At 33.4% G+C, this 23,954-nt stretch overlaps 1 protein-coding gene across 1 annotated transcript; it reads left to right on the forward strand.

Moving 5' to 3' along the window:
* Positions 1-3,881: 3,881 nt before the first annotated feature.
* On the forward strand, positions 3,882-12,417 carry LOC149252212 (cytochrome P450 750A1-like). Its single transcript, XM_089454098.1, has 4 exons — positions 3,882-3,895; positions 4,647-5,218; positions 11,379-11,659; positions 11,754-12,417. The coding sequence occupies exons 1-4, from the start codon at positions 3,882-3,884 to the stop codon at positions 12,393-12,395; spliced, it is 1,509 nt and encodes a 502-aa protein (XP_089310224.1). The 3' UTR covers positions 12,396-12,417.
* Positions 12,418-23,954: the final 11,537 nt, after the last annotated feature.

Raw genomic sequence — 23,954 nt, forward strand, 5'->3', positions numbered from 1 at the left:
GAATTCCTCAAATTAATTCTAAATCTAGTAAAAACCTCTACGTGCCACTCAAGTGAGGATGACATAAGGATGCGCAAGCTTGGCTAGCACATTGGGGGATAAAGGAGGATATCATTTTGTAGAAAAAATTTGGTGATGTCGGAACACTTCTCTCACTTATTTTGGAGTTTTATTCTAATTAACCTCTTACCTCCTTAATGCTTAGTATACCATCTAGGTATTTTTGGATGTTAATGATCACCGTCATCATCATTAGAAGTTTGATTCCTTCATAACCAGGCATGATTATACTAGCAGTGAATATGGGAAAAATCATGGATGATATCAGCATGTTGAAGACTCATATGGCTAGGACCATTGATGTGAAGGATATAGTGGTAGCAAAACAAATCTTAGGCATAGAAATACATAGAGACAATAAACATTGTAAGCTTTATTTTTCACAATAGAACTATAACAAGAAAATGCTTGTAAAATTCAAAATAAATAATATGAAACTTATAAATATCCTTTTAGCTTCTCATTTTAACATTTCTTTAGTTTTATGTCCTAGTAATGAGGAAGAAGAGGATTATATGCCTCATGTATCATATGCTAATGTAGTAAGAAGTTTGATGTATGTGATCATATATACTAGAGAAGATATTTTATATGAAGTGGGCATTGCTTGTAGGTGCATGGAAAATCTAGAAAGAGAGCATTGAAATGGACTGTAACAAGTGATTTGGTATCATAGAGGAATAAGTGATTATTGCAACACATTTAATGGTTGTAGTGATTTTATTTGCAGTAACGTTGATTCATATTTGACAGGTAATTTGGACAATAGGAGATCCACTTGAGGTTATGTCTTTACTCTTGCAAGAGAATATATTAGTTGGATGTGAAAGCTTCAAGAAACAATTGTTTTATCTACTACCAATGCAAACTATATCATTGTCTCACATGCTTGCAAGGAGGAAATTTGATTGAATGGGCCTTTTGGGTGAGCTTGGAAGAATGTAGGATGATTTAACAATATTTTGTGATAATCCATATTATCATAGTAAGACTAGGCGTATTGATATTGGGTATCATTTTGTAACACAAATTATTGATAGAGGTGGAGTATCTCTTAAGATAGACCACACTCAAGGCAATTTGTAGACATGTTTACAAAGCTAGTGTTGTAATAGAAATTGTGGTGGTGTCTAGCTTACCTTTGTTTATAGAAGAGGTGATGAAAGGGCTTAGGAAAGATATCAAGTAAATTGTTGTAGAGGTGAATATTCTTAGAATTTGTGACAACAAAATTATAAAAAATTGTGAAAATGAAATAAAATTGTATCATGTGAATATTTTGGAAGCTTGAATAACATTGTTCGTTTTTAAAACTTATATAAATTTATATAACAAATGTAATGGCCCCATGATAAAATATATCTAGGGCAGCTAGAGAGTTGATTAGAGTGGGTTGTAAACCTAGATAGATATATCAAGGCAACCTGAAAGATGGGTGGAGTGGGTTGTAAGCTAGATTTTCTTCTTGATAAATAAAATACCTTACCTTAAACAATATTAGTCTTTAAACATATAAAATTCATGTTATGTGAATTATTCATTGCGTCATTATTTCTCTATTATTGATATCTTACACAATATTAGTCTTTAAACATGTAAAATTCATGTTATGTGAATTATTCATCGAGTCATTATTTCTTTATTATTAATATTATTTGCAGCTTGTATAAAATATTAACATACTTTAACGTCTACAAAACATTCAAAAAATATTATCATGTTGGGGTGGAAGAACATAAAGAATTGGCTTCAACAAACCAAATCTTACTCCTCTAGTCAATCTAACCATTCCAAAAACCATTAATATTTCGATATCTTCTTGATAGTTGTAATTAGCTTATGATTTTTCTAATACAATTAAAAGATATTAACTTTCACAATTATTTTTATTTTAAATTTTGATTAATACAAAATTAATATTAATATTTTTTATTTATTTAAAAATAACATTTAAAAGATATTAATAATTTTTTTATTTCTTTAATATATATTTTTCACAACACAGATCACAACAGTGGAACATGGTATCATTTTTCAACTATATTGATAGACTTGCCAGAAATGTAAAATGCGGTGTAATCATTTTCGTTTCCTGCCAAAACGACGTTCGTCAGTTTCCCACATTTTGATCTCTTCTCCAAGGCAGCCAGCGAAGTCGACACAGTATTATTTTGGACTGTTCATGCATTATGACATTGGCCTCCTTTTAATTCGTTACATCGCTTTGGTTGATACTACAGATGATGATAAAATCAATGGGTTCACATTAGTGTGTATTTAGAGATGTTTTAGATTTTTGATTACTTATTTCTTTTAAGGCATAGCATGTAGTTGAAATATAATATTGAGAGCTTTTAAAAAATTAGAAAGATTCTCTTAGGGATTAATTTTTTTTAATTTTTTTTAAGTGTAAAATATAATGTAGTATTTTTTATTGTTTAAATTTTATTTTTAATGTTGAATAGAGTAGATATAAGTGCTACAGTTAATGGTAAAATTAATAGGTTCACATTAGTGTGTGATTTGCTCAATTGTTTAAAGTAAAGTTTTTGTTGTACTCAGAGATATTTTAGATTTTTGGTTATTTATTTCTTTTCAAGGAATAGCATGTAGTTGACATATAATATTGAGAGTTTTTCAAAAATTAGAAAGATTTATAGGGATCAATTTTTTTTTGAAAGTGTAAAACATAATGTGGTATTTTTTATTGTTTAAATTTTATTTTTAATGTTAGATAGAGTATATATAGGATAAATAAATAAAAACCAGAAATTTTTTTTTTTCTATTTAAAACATAATTTTTATTTTAAAAGATACACATACTATTTTAATATAAAGACATAACATTTCCATAAAAATATTATGATATATTTGGAACCAATGATTTCAAGTTCTTTGGTATCATGTTTTTAGTGTTAATTTATTCCATATTTTTAAATTCATAATTGATGTAATTCACTACCATTTTTAACATAAGATTACTAATACATGCACCAAATAACTGTTCAATTAAATACAATAGGCTTCAGATGCATGTTGAGGATGAAATTTTTTCACAACTCTCTCATACCTAGCTCTATTTTTTATTTCACTCTTAGTTTTTTTATTAATCAAAGATATAGGTTGTGTTGGCACAACACTTCATTAGTATTGTTGTAACCCTGTTCCTTTATGTTATTGATATTTTCTTCTTGACCAAGAGTCATTAAAACCACTAATATTTTCCAGACTAAATTCATGACAATTAAATCCAAAAAAATTACTTATGCTACTTTCATATATTACAACAACTATTTGGAAGAAGCTCCACCATACAAATATCTTGGAACCTATATCCATCATAAGCCAAATTAGTATTATAGCAATGAGAAAAGAATAAAGGGAGGTTAGAAAACTTATTATAGGCTTGAAAATAACTATAGGTTTGCATATTTTTAGATATGGGATAAAAATAAACTCTTCCTGGAGACTCTTATTACTCTTATTATTTTATATGGGTGTGAAGTTAAGTGCTGCAATAACCATAAAGATACATGGAGGAAGATGTAGCACACCTTAAGGTTTTATAACCTAAAATATCAAGATAAAAGTTAACACTCCCTATCCTGTCCTCATGATTGAAGATAGTCTTTCCCCATTGAAAGGATGGCTATGACTGGGTATGTTGCATATAAGAAGAAGTTAAAGGCTGAAATAACTATAAAGATACATGGAGGAAGATATAGCACACCTTAAGGTTTTATAACTGAAAATATCAAGATTAAATGTAACACTCCCTATCCTGTCCTCATGATTGAAGATAGTCTTTCCCCATTGAAAGCATGGCTATGACTGGGTATGTTGTATATAAGAAGAAGTTAAACATCATGGAAACAAAGAGGTTTCCTAAAATTGCTTTCAACTCTAGCCAAAATCCCCACTTTCGGCTCAAGGATGTATTGCCTAGGTTAGACCATTGTTAAATAAAAGAAAAGATAATTTTACAAAATAAAAATAATATTAAAATTATTATTACTTCAAAATTTAAGGAGAAATAATGTACATGTGAGAAAAAAAAGAAAACTAAGATATTATAAAAAGGTACCATCAAGATGAATTTTAAAAATTAATTTTTTGTTCTGTTTTAACTAATACTAAAAAAAATTGAATATTATTGAAATAAAAACAAAAAATTAAAAAATAAACCATTCTAAAAGCACCATCAATCCAAATAAACAAGGCTTTTAACTTTCATAGCATAAGAAAATTTAATATAAAAAATAATTTCTTTACTGTTTTCTAGCCTAAAAATAAAATATCAAAAAATTCTGAATAATCTGATATTTTCTTAAGATCCATTAAGATCCAATAAAATAGATTTGTGCATGGTTTTGAATTATTTGAAATTTGAAATTTATTTACCATTTGCTTCACGATTATTCGAAATTCACTTACCATTTACCTTCACGCATATTATCGGGATAAACTGAGCTTTGATAGACCTTATGGTGGCTATAAATACTATACGCTTCTGCCTTTCATTCAGCGTGTCAGTTACCAACGTGTGTCCGATATGGAATTTCATATTACATTGCCTGCTAATACAGCAGCTATGGTTGTTTATTTCTGTTCTTATTGCATAAGAGAAGGATTAGGGCCAGATTGCCTCCAGGTCCCTTTCCATGGCCAATCGTCGGAAATCTCTTCCAACTGATCCCTCCTGCTCACCGTGCTCTTAAAGCCCTTGCTGATAAATATGGCCCCATTTTCTTTCTGCGCTTAGGCTCTCTCCCTACCGTCGTCGTCTCTTCTTCTGACATAGCCAAAGAGTTTCTCAAAACTCATGACTTGATTTTTGCCAGCCGACCTCCAAAAGCCGCTGGGAGATTAATGTTTTTCAACTCTAAAGATGTGGCCTTCGCTCCCTATGGAGATCACTGGAGGGAAATGAAGAAAATACGCGTGGTAGAACTGCTGACTGCCAAAAGAATTGAGTCCTTCAAGGGTGTGCGAGAGGAAGAAGTATCTGCGATGCTCCGTTCAATCTGGGAGGAGAGTGAGAGCGGAATAATGGGTGTGAATATTAGCAAGGCCCTCTCTACTCTCAACTCCAATATAATTTGGCGGATACTGGTGGGGAGGACATTTTCTAACGATGATTTGGGTGGCGATTTCAAAGGTTTCAAGGATTTGTTGTTAGAAAACTAATAAACTTAAACAGCGATTCTACATGCGGAAAGAACTGAAAAGAATCACTGAAACTTAATGCCCAGGGATACGAATTACCTCCAGCCATTGGTGAAACTGTTGATGCAATTTCCTTCTGAAACACCACGCTCCAGCTGCACATGCAAAAAGGAAAGAATACAACTGATCTGAAGGCACTTCCAAGCTCTGATATCTCAGCTAGATGGTGTAGAACTGAAGGGGATTGAGATATGATCTTGGGGACCAAACAGATGAACATATAGCTAAGCTTCCATCAAGCTTCTAAAAACTATGTGTTAGAAAAACCACAAATCAAGGTAGAGATCAGATCAAAGTGATGGACCACTTTAGTAGCTCCCAATTATAAATTTAGTAATTGCAGTTGATTTTCTTAACTTAAGGAAACTACTGCAGTTGGTTTCCATAAGTTAAGAAAAGCTGCAATTCCATAAATCAAGGTAGCTTTTGTGTAAAATCAATGGAGCTTAACATTCTCCCACTTGGTCCATACTTCCAAACTTAATGTCTCAACTTAAAAACCATTGATAATCTGTATTAAGTAATAGATACATGAATCATGGCGATAAGTCCTCTTATGACGAGTATTATCTTCCATGTATTACTATGCATTTATTCTTATTATAATTTATGTGGCAACAATTTCTTAATGAATAAACCTTATGTTTATTCTTGGTCCTTCTTAAATGAATTTTCTCAAATCAACTTAAAGTGCACATAAATATGAGAAAAAACATCACAATAATTAAGAATTTCATTAAAATATCATTGTCCATACAATGAAAAACTTCATAATGGAACCAAGTCCCATATTCAATACATGATCCTTGAATTTAAACGGTGGCATGCCCTTAGTCAAAGGATCAGCGATCATTAACTCAGTGCTGACGTGCTCAATGACCACTTTCTTTTCTTTAACACGTTCCCTTATAGCTAAATACTTAATGTCGATGTGTTTATTTCGACTCCCACTTTTTTAGCCATAAAACCAGCAGTTGAATTATCACAATATATTCTCAATGGCTTAGAGATAGAATCCATAATTCTAAGCCCAAAAATGAAATTCCTAAGCCATACACCATGTAAAGTAGCCTCAAAACAGGAGACGAACTTGGCTTCCATAGTGGAAGTGGCAATCAAAGTCTGCTTGGCAAATGTATCCTGATGTTGATTTGAGTGAATCAACACATTCAGCAAAGTCAGAATCTGAGTAGCCAGTTACTTCCAAGTTGTCCGTCCGTCTATACATAAGCATGTAGTCTTTGGTCCCTTAAAGGTACCTCATTACTTTCTTTGCAGCTCTCCAGTGGTCTAAACCTGGATCACTCTGATATCGTCCCAACATTCTCACAACAAATGCAATGTCAGGTCTTGTGCAGACTTGAGCATACATTAGGAATTGTTGATCTCTTAGGTCTAGTAGATCTTCTTAATGTTGTACCATCATCTTCTTGAGAAGTATGTGGTTCAACTTGTTGTTCAAAAGTTCTTGGCAACTCTTGAACTCCTTGATCTACTAGAATATCGTCAGCAGCTTGTGGAACTTCAACAATTGGTTGTTCAACACCAGTTTGTACTTGAGGGGTGCTATGAATAACAACCAATCTATCACTTGAAGTGGAAGGTTGAGATTCTGAATGATCTTTCTCAGAAACTACGTTTCTGGTTTGATCGCTCCCACTGATCAAGTCATTTTCAAGAAACTTTGCATTTCTTGATTCCACAATCCTAGTGCTGTGAGATGGACAATAAAATCTGTAAGTATGTATGATTTCTAATATGTCTGAACTCCTATTGGCACCTTTCTTTGACTTGTTGGTCTGCTTTCCCTTTATGCAGTCCACACAAGTCTCAAGATCAATAAAATCTAGAGTATTAAGTATTCCTTCATTTACCAATCTTTTAATTCTATCTATGGAGATATGACCTAGTCTCCGGTGCCATAATTTAGAGGAAACTTCATTAATAACACATCTTTTAGTACCAGTGTGAACATGCATTGAATCATATGTGACATTGTTTTGTAAATTAATGCAGTAAAGACCATTAGACAAAATACCATTCCCAACATAATCAGATTTATAGAATAGACTGAAAGATTTTTCTGAAAAGTTTAAGGAATATCCAAAAGGTACAAGCCTTGAAACTGAGATCAAGTTTCTAAAAAAACTTGGAACATAAAAGGTCTTTTCTAACTCCAAAACAAAACCACTACTTAAAGTTAAATAACATGTTCTTATAGCTTCCAAATGCAAGCCCATCTTGTTTCCTGATAAGATGCTTTGCTCACTTCCCACTGGTTTCCTTAGGTTTTGCAAACCTTGCAAGGAATTCGAAACGTGAATTGTTGAACCAGAATCAATCCACCATGTGTTAATATTAACATTAACCATATCAGATTCATAACAAACAAACGAGATTACTTCCTCAAGTTCGGGAATGTCAGAACGAATTTCAGAGAAATTTGCAGGTTGTACTACTGCATCAAAATAAAGAATCACATGCTTATGTTGAGGCTTAATAAACTTTCATGTTTTACCAATGTAAAACATGCTAAAAAGAATTGAATCAAATGACATGAAAATTGCCTGTGGGCTAAATTTTCAATTCAAACAGATTCAATAAAACTTTATTTACTTTCATGTTTTACCAATGTAAAACATGCTAAAAGGAATTGAATCAAATGACATGAAAATTGCCTGTGGGCTAAATTTTCAATTCAAACAGATTCAATAAAACTTTATGATAAAACTTATTAATTCATAACTCCTGTGGGTAGGTTATGAAATTTTATCCTAATTAATTACATAAATATAATAAAAATTCCTGTGGGATAAGATTTATTATATTCAGTGTAATTAATTACAATTTAATGTCTAAATAATCTTCATGTGATCAATCAAAATATATAATTTTATTTAATTAAAGATGCTGTGGCTATTCTCTAATTAATTAAAATCATATGGATCACTAGACATTATTTTGTTGCATAAACAAAACTTAACCCGGAGATTGACTGAAGCAGCGTTGTTCTACTTTGCACTTGCATAGCAAATGCAGTTCGAAGGCTAGCTGGCTTGACTTCAGGCTCCGTCCTTAAGTTCAGCGTAAATTTTACAATGAATATGTAATCAATTATAAAATTTACAGAGTGCCATTATTCGATAATGATGGGATCAGGAGACGCAGCTAACGAATTCAAGAACCATCATATAAACATATATTGAATAGCATGGCACACGCTAACACACAAATTGTGCAAGTCTTTAAGGCTGCTAACTGCACCACTAGATGTGTCAGCCAGAAGCCTTGCTACATAAAGACATCCATTTGAAAATATGGCCAAGTTTATTCTTCCATAAAAATAATTATCAAATAATAAAAAATGCTCTATCACCTTAAAAAGTTAAGGAGCACTGGCTCTTACCACATGATCAAAAAAAACTTTGTTCTTCAAAAAGTGATATAATTAAAAAACTTCATATAGCACTTTTAAAGATCTCGTGTTTATTTTTATCAAAAGGAAACCTCTTAGGCTATAATCCCAATAAGAGTTGGACGCTTGCTCTTAAAACATGATCAGAACTACTTTGCACATCAAAACGATTTACAATTGGAAAAATCCATTTGAGCTTACCATTAAATAAATAAAGAATGGACTCCATGTCATAGATCTCATGCCGGACCCGGGGCTTCAGGGCAGGAGATTATCATATCATTGGGTTCTAAAAGCCTCCAAACAGTTCCAATTATAAATTATAAAACTGCAAATTTGAAATATTCAAAGACTAAACTATTTCAAATATTCAAATAGTGAAATTGAACAGCAGAAATTATTATGTTTGAAACTAAACCCTTAAGCAAACGCTTCGCCAAATTTGATAGAATTATATCAAAAGATTTATATCTGGTAATTTCTGCCGAATAAAATGATCATAATTAAAATCAGGCAGTGTTAAATTTCAAGAACAGTGCGCCAGATCATTTATGATGTGCCGAATAAACATAAAATAACTCTCAAGCTGCGGATAGCTGCCAAGCCCATTGACAGTTACGAGTTCTATTCCACTGGATATCAATCTCCCAATATGGCATAAGGATACGACCTACTACTGTAACTGTACATGCACCCAGACGGCACCACAGTTGCTACCCACGAATCAAAATACAAATAATTCAATGAGTCCCTCAACTTGGTATGATCTTATGACAAAAACGAAGAATTGAACTTGGGATTGCAATAGGGTACAAACCTATAATCTAAATCATCAAGTCCAAATGATGCTACGGCCGAATATTCAAGTCCAAATGATGCTACGTATGCCATCAAAGTCTGGCTTGAGGCCCAATACTTCAATCTTCAAGTCCAAATGAAGCTACGTATGCCATCAAAGTCTGGCTTGAGGCCCAATCTTCAATTTTAATCATAATCATTACCACATCAAACTAGCAACCGAATACATACGCAGAGCTCTAAAGTGTTTGTAAACCAGAAAGGACGAAAATATAAATTCTGGCCTATAGATATGCATGCAAACAACTAAAAAACAAGACAAGCCGAAATTACTCACAAACATAGGGAAAACGAAATTAACCCATTAATGAAACAACTGCAACATATATGTTCTGCATCGGGTTAAATCGGAGGGCTCATCCATGAGCTCAGAACATGTCGATGAATTTGATCAACAGCCAGCCAAAATAAAATATAAACGCGTTGATTCGCAGTGAAAATTATACCCAAATAAAAAATTAATTTGACTTAACATACGTCCATGTATTCTAAACAGAAGTATCGCACTGCAGAGTAAACACGCAGAATCACGAAATAAATCATGTGTTCAATATAGTCTAGCTTTCGCTCTAAAGCTTCTGCATCTAGCCTTAGATCTGATAAATAAGTAGAATTCAGGGAATTGAATTTCATGGCTTGAATATTACATTTAAAAGAATCAGATGCAGAGCTTATCTAATTTGTAACACGTTCTAGAAATTAAATGCCAGCAATAAAGAGGAATATTAAACAAATTTCTCACCAAAGGCTCCTTTGGAGACAAGGTGACACTGGATTCAATCCAGATTTTGAATGCAGTTCCGGCTTTGGACAGTCGAGCATGGCGCTCCAACCGAAACCCCGCTATTTATAACCATAGAATCCAAAATTCCAGTCATTTCTTCTTTCAAATCAGGCAAAATAATAGAGCAAACGCCGTGACAAAACAAAGCGCTGATCCTTTCGGAATCCTAACTAAAAGGAAGGGTCAACCATGCTTAACAGGTCACCGAAAGTGATTCGAATACGGGGGCAAGAATATGAAAGAACAAGTGCTCAGAGGATTCGAATCCAGGACCATTGAGCATGAAAGAATAAACGCTCAACATCGTTATAATGCAATTTACACTCTTATCTTGACGGCCTTCACGTGCCTGGGTATCGAAGCTTTTTCATCGATTTTTGAATTTCATATTCGAAACTCTTTACAGGCCTCGGGATTATATGAAAAACGCAACAAAATCATTTATAGAGGTACAGAGTCGCACTTCAAAATATTCGAATCTCACACCAAGACAGAGGTAAACCTCGCTCTGATACCAACTGTTAGAAAACTAATAAACTTAAACAACGATTCTACATGCGGAAAGAACTGAAAAGAATCACTGAAACTTAATGCCCAGGGATACGAATTACCTCCAGCCATTGGTGAAACTGTTGATGCAATTTCCTTCTGAAACACCACGCTCCAGCTGCACATGCAAAAAGGAAAGAAGACAGCTGATCTGAAGGCACTTCCAAGCTCTGATATCTCAGCTAGATGGTGTAGAACTGAAGGGGATTGAGATATGAGCTTGGGGACCAAACAGATGAACATATAGCTAAGCTTCCATCAAGCTTCTAAAAGCTATGTGTTAGAAAAACCACAAATCAAGGTAGAGATCAGATCAAAGTGATGGACCACTTTAGTAGCTCCCAATTATAAATTTAGTAATTGCAGTTGATTTTCTTAACTTAAGGAAACTACTGCAGTTGGTTTCCATAAGTTAAGAAAAGCTGCAATTCCATAAATCAAGGTAGCTTTTGTGTAAAATCAATGGAGCTTAACATTTGTTAGTAGACCTGATAACTGCCGTGGGGGCTTTTTCCATTGCCGACTTTATTCCCTATTTGGGTTGGCTTGATTCGCAAGGTATCAAGTCGCGCATGAAGAAAATCCATAAAACATTCAATGAGTTTGTGGAGAAAATAATAGACGACCACGTTGCTCATCGCATGGCCGCGACTTCCAGTCACCAGAAAGACGAAGAGCCTCACGTCAAAGATTTCGTGGATGTGCTGCTCGAGAAAGCTGAGGCCAACACCAAAATCACAAGGGAAACTATCAAGGCTCTTGTGATGGTGTGTCTCTAGGCCCTGGGCCATTCTATTATCATTTTTTATCATCATTCGTTAGAACTTAAATCAATCAAATTTTTGCATTAATTGTATGCAGGACATGTTCGTAGCCGGGACGGACACAACATCAACTACGTTAGAATGGGCAATGAGTGAGCTGCTGAGGCATCCACATGCTATGAAGAGATTGCAACAAGAAATCGAAGATGTAGTGGGCAAACATCGCCAAGTGATTGAATCTGATGTAGTGAGGATGAAATATCTCCACTGCGTAGTGAAAGAGACGCTAAGATTATACCCAGCGGCTCCGCTAGCCATTCCTCATCAATCTGTAGAGGCTGTTACAGCAGGCGGATACTCTATCCCTAAGAAAGCAATGTTGATTGTGAATGTGTGGGCTATAGGAAGGGATGTCAATGTGTGGGGGGCAGATGCTTCGGAATTCAAGCCTGAGAGATTCATGAAGGACGAACATGTGAATTCAGCAGATCAATCAGACTTCCGTATGATTCCGTTTGGGGCAGGAAGGAGAGGATGCCCAGGGGCCCCCATGGCTATTCCCACCATTGAACTCGCAGTGGCTCAGCTGATGCACACTTTTAACTGGAGAGTTGAAGGTGATCCGTCGCGGCTTGATATGACGGAAGTTTGTGGGCTGACGATTCCAAGGCAAGTTCCGCTGTGTGCTTATCCAAGCTTGAGGGTAGGCTTTCTACTGAAGTCCAGCGATGAAGCGTAGGAAGAGGCTAGGTACCGTGGGGCTTTATCTACGGCAGCGCCTAACGAGCCATATATAGGGTATTAAATGCCCTTGAAGATGCACGGGACATAACCCGTCAACACACGAATTGCGAAATTCGCCACTAAATAAAAAAAGCAATTCGTGTGTTAACGGGCTATGTCCCGTGCATCTTCAAGGGTATTTAATACCCTATATATGGCTCGTTAGGCGCTGCCCTTTATGTACAGTGGTTTTCCTATTTTCCCTAATGGCTTTAATTTAGCTGCCAATGCTTTGGCTACATGTTATTGTAGTTTAGTTTATGGTATTCTAATATTCGTAGCGATGCTTTCGCTACATGCTCTTGTAATTTAGTTTATGGTAATTACGTAACCTTGATTATTATGCTGATTTGGGTACCTTGCCTTATCATTGGTCAGTGGGATTCTTGACACATAATTTAGATTGTTAATCATATAACCAGCCATAAGCAACTAAGCTGAAAAAATAAATTTAACAATCACATTAACATTTCTTTATATGAAACGGGTACCAATATTAATTAAGGTTCATAATCATCCTCTAGTTCTAAATTTTTATAAATAATTCAAAGAAAATAAAATAATGCAATTAATCGTAAAAGTATGCAGCTAATTATACATATTTCATGGGATTTTTTTGGTTAAAATTATATATCTTTTTCACTTATTTGGTCGGAGAGCATTTTAATTAATTTTTAAAGGGAATTTTGTTAAAAATATATATTTTTTTTAATTTTTTGGAAAAAATTATATAGAAGTAATATAGTTCACGCATTTTGAACTAAGCTATGTGGTTCATCGTCAGGACAAGATGATGAATCAAATCCAGAGAATAAAATAAATAGATGAAGAGAGCAACTAACTAGCCATTAAAAAAATAGCTAATTTAATTAAGAATAACTATTTATTTATTTATTATTGCTTTTATTTTTAGTTTTATTTTTTAGATTTTGTCTAAATTAAAAAGAATTTTAAAATGCTATAATAAGAATATATATATATATGTTTTGGACAGGGAAAATTTTAAGAACCCCCCCTAAATTTATAAATATAATAAATGGGCGAATCTCCATGGTATATAGGAAAAATGAAAGGCGATTTTATCAATAATATAATATGTATATATAATTTTTTGGCGAATCTCTCACCAAGCATGGCGAATATTTTACTCGATTATAAAATCTTGTAAGATCTTGGTGAGTCTTTCACTAAATAATAAAACTTTGTAAAAGTCCTAGTGAATCTTAGCATAAGCTACATGCTGGTTTAATTCCCCCATTTAAATAGGCTACACTCCAGGTGAATACCATGGGTCAATACCATGTGCCATTTTGGTGAATACCATGGGTCAATACCATGTGCCATTTTTATTTTTATTAATTCTAATATTAGGGTTAATAATGGTTTTTTGCATGGTATTAATAACAATCTAGTCCATGGTATTTGTCCCATAGTATTTTGGCCATAGGTTTCACCTAAATATAACCCATTTTTTGAGTGTTCGTAAATATAAGGTGACTTATGGAGTAAATATAAAAAATGTTTTATTTGTTTACCTTAAGAAATTTACTGCATGACATAAATAAATACTAAGAGGAATAAATATAAAATTAACTAGCAATAACCATAAACACATAAATACACATGTTTATCTAGGAAAACCCAAATCCGGGGTAAAACCCAACCTAATAAGATTTCATTAGCATTGGCCAAAACCCTGGCCAATCCGACCAAGTGAACCTACACCACTCACCTCCAGGTCTTGCATTACAATGAAGTCCTTCCAGCCTTTTATAAGCTCCATTACATATAATATCATGGGCAAAATACCATGGGTGCACAATACCATGTGCCCCAAAACCATCATTGTTTAACCTGGTCAACTTTGAATCTATCCCGAGTCAAGTTTACCTAACAATATTCCCCCCTTAAACTTGACTTGGGGTTCCTTGACTAACTCCATGGGTGCACAATACCATGTGCCCCAAAACCATCACTGTTTAACCTGATCAACTTTGACTCTATCCTGAGTCAAGTTTATCTAACAATATTCCCCTCTTAAACTTGACTTGGGGTTCCTTGACTGACTCCAGCCAAACCTGCTAAGTGAGACAATCCCGCTCACTCTAGCTCTTACCCCCCTCAGAGTTTTTACCTGGGGTATTGTTAACCCGACATCCCCTCTATCACCTAGGTTTAACCCAGACTTTACCGGTGATCACCGAGGGGTACACATGCCTTATCAGGTCTTACAGTAGTATGCCCATTTACATGCAATAATTTTGACTTCATTAATTTTTTTTTGTTTATTGATGCTGCGATCCATCCTCTTTCAATTTGATTTGCTCAAAAACTTCTATCAAACCACTCCAACTGGGAGAACCTCATAGATTCCAGCACTGGTGGCGCCTCACGTAGCAGAAAACGAAAATTTTTTGAAGTTGCGTGAACAATTTTCTTCTGATGACCTGCATGCAGCCCACACCTACTCCATCTTTCAACACGGCATAGAACACATACGGAATATCCCTTATCGATTCTCTACGAAAAAGCTCCCAACAAAATCAGCCTTGAATTTTAATATTACCAAAGGTATTTCTCAACCTTCTTTAAATAGCCACATGAATCCCGAACAATTCGTCAGCATGTTCCAAGCCAGTAAATATCGCAAATTCTCCTCGAGGCTCTTCCGCGTACGATTGTTCCACCATTATTTTCTAGACCTAGATCTGTAAAATGGCTGCATTGATCTCATCAGCCACTATAAACCCCTGGCATCAAAGAATCCCTTTGAAGCCAATATCTGGGTCCGATACCAGTTGTTAAGAAATTTACTGCATGACATAAATAATTACTGAGAGGAATAAATATAAGAAAAAACCAGCAACAACCATAAACACATAAACACACATGTTTATTCGGGAAAACCCCAAATCCAGGGAAAAACCCAACCTAATAAGATCTCATTAGCAGTGGCCAAAACCCTGGCCAATCTGACCAAGTGAGCCTTCACCACTCACCTCCAGGCCTTTCCTTACAATGAAGTCCTTCCAGCTTTTTATAAGCTCCATTACATATAATACCACAACAGAATACCATGGGTGCACAATACCATGTGCCCCAAAACCATCACTATTTAACCTGGTCAACTTTGACTCTATCTCAAGTCAAGTTTACCTAACAATTTATATTTTTATTAATTTACCATACCTCTTTTACAAATATGGTATTTGGCCCATAGGATTCACTTAAATAAAACCTCTTTCTTGAGCCTTCATAAATAGAACGAGGGTTATGTACTAAATATAAAAAGAGGTTTTATTTATTTACAATACGTCTAGTTTATTTATATTTTTATTTATTTACCCCTTTTGAGTAAGTATAAAAAGACCTTTTATTTATTTACCGTACCTCCACTTTACTTATATTTTTATTTGTTTACACCCTTACATGTATATAAGGTGACTTATGGAGTAAATATAAAAAATGTTTTATTTATTTACCATACCTCTCATTTATTTATATTTTTATTAATTTACCATACCTCTTTTATAAATATGGTATTTGGCCCATAGGATTCACTTAAATAAAACCTATTCTTGAAAATGGGCGAATGGATTCACTTAAATAAAACCTATTCTTGAAAACGGGCGAATGGAAGGTTGTAAGTCCTAATTTCAAGGGCTAAATTTACCTTTTTTACCCTCTCCCTTAAAATAAGGTGGGCTATTTGAGGTGATTTGTAAAAATGTACTATGATACAAAATATTCGCCCACTAAAAATTTAAAACCCCTTAATTTCGCCAAAGGGCGAACATTCGCCCCTAAAATTATCCTTGGTTTTGGAAAGTTTGAATCTAGAATAACATCAAATTAAATATATTTATATTATAAAATTAATATTATTATGGAGGTACTCTTAGGGATTCGAATTTTAATAATAAATGAACGAAGACGCTAAGATATATAAAATAAAAATAAAAATAAAAATAAAATCAAAAAAAAAAAAAAACAATAATAAATAAATAAATAATTATTCTTAGTCAAACTACTTGTTTTTTTTAATGGCCAGTTGACTGCTCTCTTCATCATCTTGTTCTGAAGATGAACCACACTGGTTGGTGAAGATGAACCACATTAGTTAGTTGTAATCGCATCGAGGGCATTACTCCTATGTAATTTTTTTCCAAAAATTTTTGTTATTATTAATATATATCTTTTTTCATTTACTTGGGTTAGAAAGTAAAATGTAAGAGGGTGTTCTATAAAGAACTTAATGGTGATTGGAAAATATACTAGCAAAAATCGAGTCAGATAATTAAGCCATAAATTAGATGTGTGAATTATCTCAATACTGACATTATCTAGCCAAAAAACACACCCATATTACCGTAATTTAGTTTATGGTAATTACGTAACGTTGATTATTATGTTAACATGCTGATTTCGGTACCATGGTACCATGCGTTATGATTGGTGAGTAACGTTAATTATTATGTTAACATGCTGATTTCGGTACCCTGCCTTATCATGGGTGAGTTTGTTGGCCTAGAGTTTTGATCGTTAATAATATACCCAGCAATCAGCGATTTCGTTTTAAGGAAAAAAAAATTAACAATTACATTAACGTTTTTTAATATGAAATGGACACCAATATTAATTAATTAAGGTTCATAAGCACTAAATTATTTAAATTTAAAGAAAATAAAATAATTCAATAAATAGTGAAAGCATAAGCACTAAATTATTTAAATTTAAAGAAAATAAAATAATTCAATAAATAGTGAAAGTATATAGGTAATTTAATGTAGTTTAATTAATTTTTTAAAGAAATGTTGTTAAAAATATATATCATTTTCATTTATTTAGTGTATAGTAAATGGTGACATAGTGTTATGTTAAAGTATTTAGTGGTGTAAAAGTCATTCATTGGAAAGTATGTGGAGAAACGTTAGTCATGCTAAGGGCTAGTGGTGTAAAGGTCATTCGTTGGAAAGTCTTTAGGGAAAACGTTAGTCATGCTAAGGACTAGTGTGGCCTAAGCCAGATGACTTATATGCATCTAGGTAGTGTCTAATCAAGGCTTAGGTTAGACATTACCTCATGACTTAAATGTTGTATTTTGTATTTCGTATTTAATTGTTAACATTTAATATGATATATCGCGTAATGTGTAATATTTATATAAGTGAAATTGTCTAGATTTTATATATGTTATCTAATTATTAACATATAATTATGTTGATTGTGCTTATTTTGGGTGGTTTGAAGGAATGATTGGGACCCTCCCTATCCATGTTCGATTCTTGCAAGTGGCACAATGAGCTTCTTTATAATGGCTTTAATTTTTGTTGTTAAAATTGAATAATCCTCTTCGTAAACATAGTTCTAACCATCTAAAGATTTGTTAAAATTGTTAACTCATAAGTCTGAGTCATGAAAATATGCATAATCCAATTAATTAAAAAAATCAATAAACTAAATTTTTGATAAATTAAAAACAACTTTTAAATAAAGGGAAAACTTGTCGAATTTTATGTTACAAAATTCCTTTTAAAAAAAGAAAAGTATAAAATAGTTAGAGTACCCCTAACGTATACCATTCACTCACATTTATTTACATTAATATTATTATTTTATTGTGCTTTTATAAATAAATTTACAAAGAGAAATTTAATTAGACATTACTATGTTATAAAGTATAATGTAAACCATAAAAATTGATGTTCAAATCTTTATAAATCAAGCGAAAAAAAACAACAAAAAAAACAAAAAATTCTACACTTATACATAATTATAATCTAAAACATAACACATATCATTAACTTAAATTTGGTTAAGTTAATTTTATTTTTTTACTATGCCCTTATAAATGATCATCTATAAATAATGATAATTTAAAACATCACATAAATGAACATAAATGGTTTCATGTTACTATCAAATATGTGAAAAGAGAAAAGTTGGGAGTTCACAGGACAAATATCCTTGACACCTTTGTTAGACCCAAGAGAATATAATAATAATAAATAAATAAAATAGTAAATAATAAACTAGAGTTCCAAATAAATATATATAGAAACTCCGTAAGGCCGGAGTGTAGGAAATAGTAGGAATGTAAGAAATAGAAACTTTGTAATGCCTAATAATAATAAAAAAATAAAATAGTAAATAATAAACTAGAATTCTAAATAAATATATATAGAAACGCTCTAAGGCCAGAGTTCTAAATAAATATATATAAAACCTTCGTAAGGCTGGAGTGTAGGAAATAGAAACTCTGTAAGGATGGAGCTTAGGAAATAGAAATATAGAAACTTCGTAAGGCTGGAGTGTAGGAAATAGAAACTCTGTAAGGATGGAGCTTAGGAAATAGAAATATAGAAACTTTGTAAGGCAGGAGTGTAGGAAATAGAAACTCAAACTCCCTAAGGCGAGAGCGTAGGAAATAAAAATATAGAAACTCCTTATGGCGGAAGTGTAGGAAATAGGCGTAGGAAGTAGAAATATAGAAACTCTGTAGGGCATCAAGCCTAGAGTTTTAAATAAATATATATAGAAACTCTGGAAGGCCTAGAGTTCTAAATAAATATATATAGAAACTTTGTAAGGCGTGATAACAATAAATAAATAAAATAGTAAATAATAAACTAGAGTTCTAAATAAATATATATAGAAACACCATAAGGCGGGAACATAGAAAAGAAGAACATAGGAAAGAGTAGCAGAAAAGATAGAAGTAAAAAAACTTAACAATTTTTAAAATACATTACACCACATCTCATAGTATTTACCCAAATCATTTTTTTAAATAAAAACTGTTAAAAGATTCCAAGTAACTGCCATCAAAATTTTACAAGCACAAAATGTTTTCATGCATAATCATTAATCATAAAATGCAAAGCAAAACCATAAAATGCAAAGAAAAACAAATTACTAGATCATATGTCATGGTCAAACAAATTCCAGAGTTTATATTTCATTCACTTTTCTTATTTACTTTTCACTTGGTAAACCTCCCAACTTGTTTGATATAGATGTTTAAATTGATGACTTTCCAGTCTACGTATCCATCATGGTTCGATTGATTTTCTGGATTGATTTTTGGATTAGTGAAGTTTGCAGAGTATGTCTCAAACCCAACATTCCTACATGATATGAAGGAGGACATAAAGGGGCATTTTCTCTCCCATCATTGCAAGTAGCCCATGATTGCACTTGTGTTTGTTAATATAAGCTTTTGAAATCTTCCTGGGTTATGAAAAATATTTGAGTGCATGGTTGTAACTACCACTCTACCACGAAGTTTGTCCAAAGTTAAGTGCATGGTTGTAACTACCACTCTACCACGAAGTTTGTCCAAAGTTAGTGCGAGAGAAATTGTCAAGAGGGATGCCATTTGGAATATTGATCACTTACTATTTGAATTTTACCAAAGGGGCCAATCACTTACTATTTGAATTTCACCAAAGGGGCCATTTGAACTAGTTGCTCGAATCAGCCAACAATTGTCCCAACTTTTTGGAGGAAATTGATAAGGAAACACTTGAAATAGAAGATTCTCAAAACATATTTTACCATCATGATTAGGGAACAACTCCTCCTCAACCGAGAACAATACTTTGCAAGGTTGAAAAGGGGTTTTCTTTAACTAGAATCAACCTTACCTAACCTAAATATCTACAACACCCATTAAATATCTACAACACCCATTATAAATTAATTTATAGTCCATTATAAATTAATTTATAGTGGTTAACATAAACGTAAATTAATTTATAGTCCATTATAAATTAATTTATAGTGGTTAACATAAACGTATGTACACCAAAATTACTGTGAATTTTCTTAGCTATTTTAAAAATTGTTATTCATTATAAAAATACATTAAAAAAAATTAGTTAAACTTCAAATTCTAGACCTAATGCCATCTTTTTCTATTTTAGTTGATGTAACAGAACTACTTTTAGCTCTAGAACATAACTGCTTTTTGTTATTGCTCATGTAAAAATTGGATTTTTCCTATCATTTTTATACAGATGTAATAATGGACTGTGTTTTTCCTTCTGACGGTGTGGTTAGGTTCAATATTTGGCATTCAGATCGCATGACAAGTTACCCTTACCTACATAGAGAAGGAGTAATAGTCTATCAGCTCTGACCAGTTGCAACAAAATCTTTATTTGCATATTTCCTAAAAATGCTATTCCTGAATGAAATCTAGACAACCACTTATGAATGAGTCTTAGGCCTGGTGGTCTTTGTATTGTGAGTTTTAGCAATAGGATGTTCTATGAGAAGGCAATCAGTGCATGGAGAGATGGTACATATTACAATAGGATTCAGCTTGTTGTGTAGTATTTTCAATGTGAGTTTGGCTTCACATAGCTTGAGATAATAAAAGACTTGAAGAAGCTAGTTAAAACACATTCTCCATTTGGTTTTCTTTCAGTGTTTCTGAGAATGGGGAGTCACCCTTTTAATGTAGTTATTGTTCATAGAAATTTTAAGCCATTTGAATATGCGGCATAGTGCTCAGGAAGTCTATTAAATAAGGTCTCTGAGGATTTCACTTGAATTGGGCTACTTTGATTTCACTAGACTTGGGCTTCTTTGCTCGGGTAAGGACCTAATCTGGAGCTCTACCACTTAATCATAAAAGAGAGAGATGTACCCCATCGGTGCATGGTCAATATTCCAATGTAATTTGTAGAATTTATCCTGATATTTATTCTTCTTCATTAATGGGGGTTGTAGAGTACCCTGTTGAATTATTGTCATCATGTTTTGCATATGGGTTTCAATAAGAGCACTAAGTCCAGTGGGTTGTGACTTGTAAGCCAAATGAAAAACTTTATTGTTTGATACCATAAATGACACAATATGGATGAACACTTAAAGGTCATGGTACACATGACATATTTCTATTAGGCATGTTAATTTTAAGCATGCATTTCTTTCATTTTTGGAAAATGCATACCATCCTCCTGATAAGAATAAGAATCAAATATCCCATTTCCATTAATAGACACCATTAAGTTGGAGGGTCACTAGACTTGAGTTGCATAAAGTTGTTCAAAGTAGGCATTAGACAGTGGGAACACATAAACACAAATAAACTTTCCCTTCCAAATAGACCATTTATGTACCATCGAACTGGTGCCTTTGAACAGAACCTTGTATTTACAACCCCTCCAAAAATTGAATCGACTCGAGCATAAATTTATTTCCCAGTCTTTCCAAAAGTTAGGATTTTGAGGCCTATTCAAGAAGGCAATCATAAGTCTAATACGTTGATTGCACCTTGGGTTTAGAAGACCCCGTCATTACCTTCCATTTCTGAAGAAGTTTCCTTGCATTTGGAAAATAAAGATTGGTTACACATTCACCTTTATAAGATATGTGACAATTAATGATTATTTGACCCAAAAATTACTTGTGATACACACAAAAACATATCCCCAGACAAAAATCTCTCACCATAACTTTGTCTTACACTGCCACTGCATTCAACATCTAAATTATGCACATGAAGAGTTGAAACATTTCTACCTAGAAAAACAACAGATTGTAGAGGATGAGGATCCATAGAATTAACATGCTAAAGACCGATAGCCTTAGTTTTTGCTACAACTACCTTTCCTTTATTTCTCCATTACAGCAGGCTATAATAATTCATATTTGCTACATGCCTTTGTGTCTCCCAGTTGATCATAGGATCTACACGATGGATATCATAAATACTAATTGTCTTTTGGGGACTTGAAGTGGATACTAAAACAGGCCCATATGGCCAATACCACCAATGTTGATTCTCTAGCACAACATTCACAAAGCTAAAACTTCTCCCCCAGACGTCCCTCCTAACAAAAACTGGAGACATGGTATTGGATGTTGAAGCGAAATCCTTTGATTCAGTGTGGAATGCCATAATATCTTTACTATAGAAGTGCCATGAAAAAAAACATGAGTCCAATGTACAACATGTAGATGCTCCCACAACATATTTACCAAATGGACCATTTGAACCAGCTACTCTGACCAGCCAATAATGACCCCACATGTTTCGGGTATGCCCAGATGGAGTTTTATATTCAACATTTTCCTAAAAATTAGAAAAAAACACAATAATGAGTATTACTCATACATTACTCCTATCTGTACTAAAATTTTGAAGATTCCATACCTAAGAATGTTACCATAGTTTTTAGAAAAAAATTGGCAATCTTTAAAATAAAATACACCACATCTCATAGTATAAGCTAGAAATCATTGTTTGTTAGAAGCAAAAAGGGTTTTCTTACAGTGAAAAGGTGAACGCTAATGGCTCCATAGAAGGGTAGCTTCCAAAAAATTACCATAGCCAAATCAGGTGGAAGAACTGCGAAAATAAAACCAAGGCTGAGTTCGTAGCTAGGAATGAAAAACTGTTATCAAATAAAGAGAATAAATGGGAAATTATTGTTTGTTCAAAGAAAAAGGGGTTTTCTTACTGTGAAAGGTGAACGTTAATGGCTCCAGAGAAGGGAGGCTTCTAAAAAATTACCATAACCATGTCAGGTGGAAGAACTGCAAAAATAAACCCAAGGCTGAGTTCTTAGCTACGAATGAAGCCTCTTATCAAAGAAAGAAAATATGCGAGAAATCACTGTTTTATTCAAAGAAAAAAGGGTTTTCTTACCATGAAAGGTGAATGCAGCCCATTAAATTGCCTCTCCCCTCCTTTCTTTGCAGCCTTGTTATCATTAGCCAACCGAGTTTGAGCATAGTCCAAAGAATAAACAAAAAGGAGAGAAGATGCACCAACTGCACCACGAGAGGTGAGGTTTCCAGCAAACCATTTCCAGTAACCATCCCTGTCTTTCTTGAAATTAAATAGTCTCTTAAAATAATCCTTGAATGCAAAGTTCAAAGCCTAAGTGGGAAAATAACGGATAACATTTGTAGTGTTTCCTCTCCATAACGCAATGATACCTTCATCCTTCATTGACTTAGAAAAACAATCCTTGATCCCTTTGTATTGTTCAGCAAGACATCTAGACTTCAACATTTCATCCTGGTTTTGTATCAATAATTTCACATGCTCAATAGGGGGTAGCTGCAGTTTTGGATATTGCAACAAAAACCCCTCCCATGAGAAATTAAATCATGAAACCAATAAAACGTTTCTCTGTAGGTTCTGGAATAAAGACAGATGAATGTTCGGGAGCCAAATCTACATTGTTGGCATGAGAAACATGCAAAAATTCACTCTGCAAGCCACCATAACTCAGTACAGGGGCCCTACAATAACTGTTTCAGAAATGCTAGCAAATGGAAGGTGAAGCACACGATACTGGACGGGTCATATACTATGTATCCTATTCAGTTGAAATTGTAAACCATGGTGGAGGTTGAATCAGATGCCAGATGATGGTTCAATCCTCTAACAATTCATCCGACGGTTCAGAGCTATACACATTGTTAGTTGGGGCAATTATTTTCAAAGGAGAACGCCTTATGGTGTAAAAATAAAATAAAATAAGAAATAGTTAAA

Source organism: Pinus tabuliformis, chromosome 7, assembly GCF_031772625.1.
Source record: "Pinus tabuliformis cultivar Carrire ecotype Pingquan chromosome 7, CPIR1, whole genome shotgun sequence".
Lineage (NCBI taxonomy): Eukaryota > Viridiplantae > Streptophyta > Pinopsida > Pinales > Pinaceae > Pinus > Pinus tabuliformis.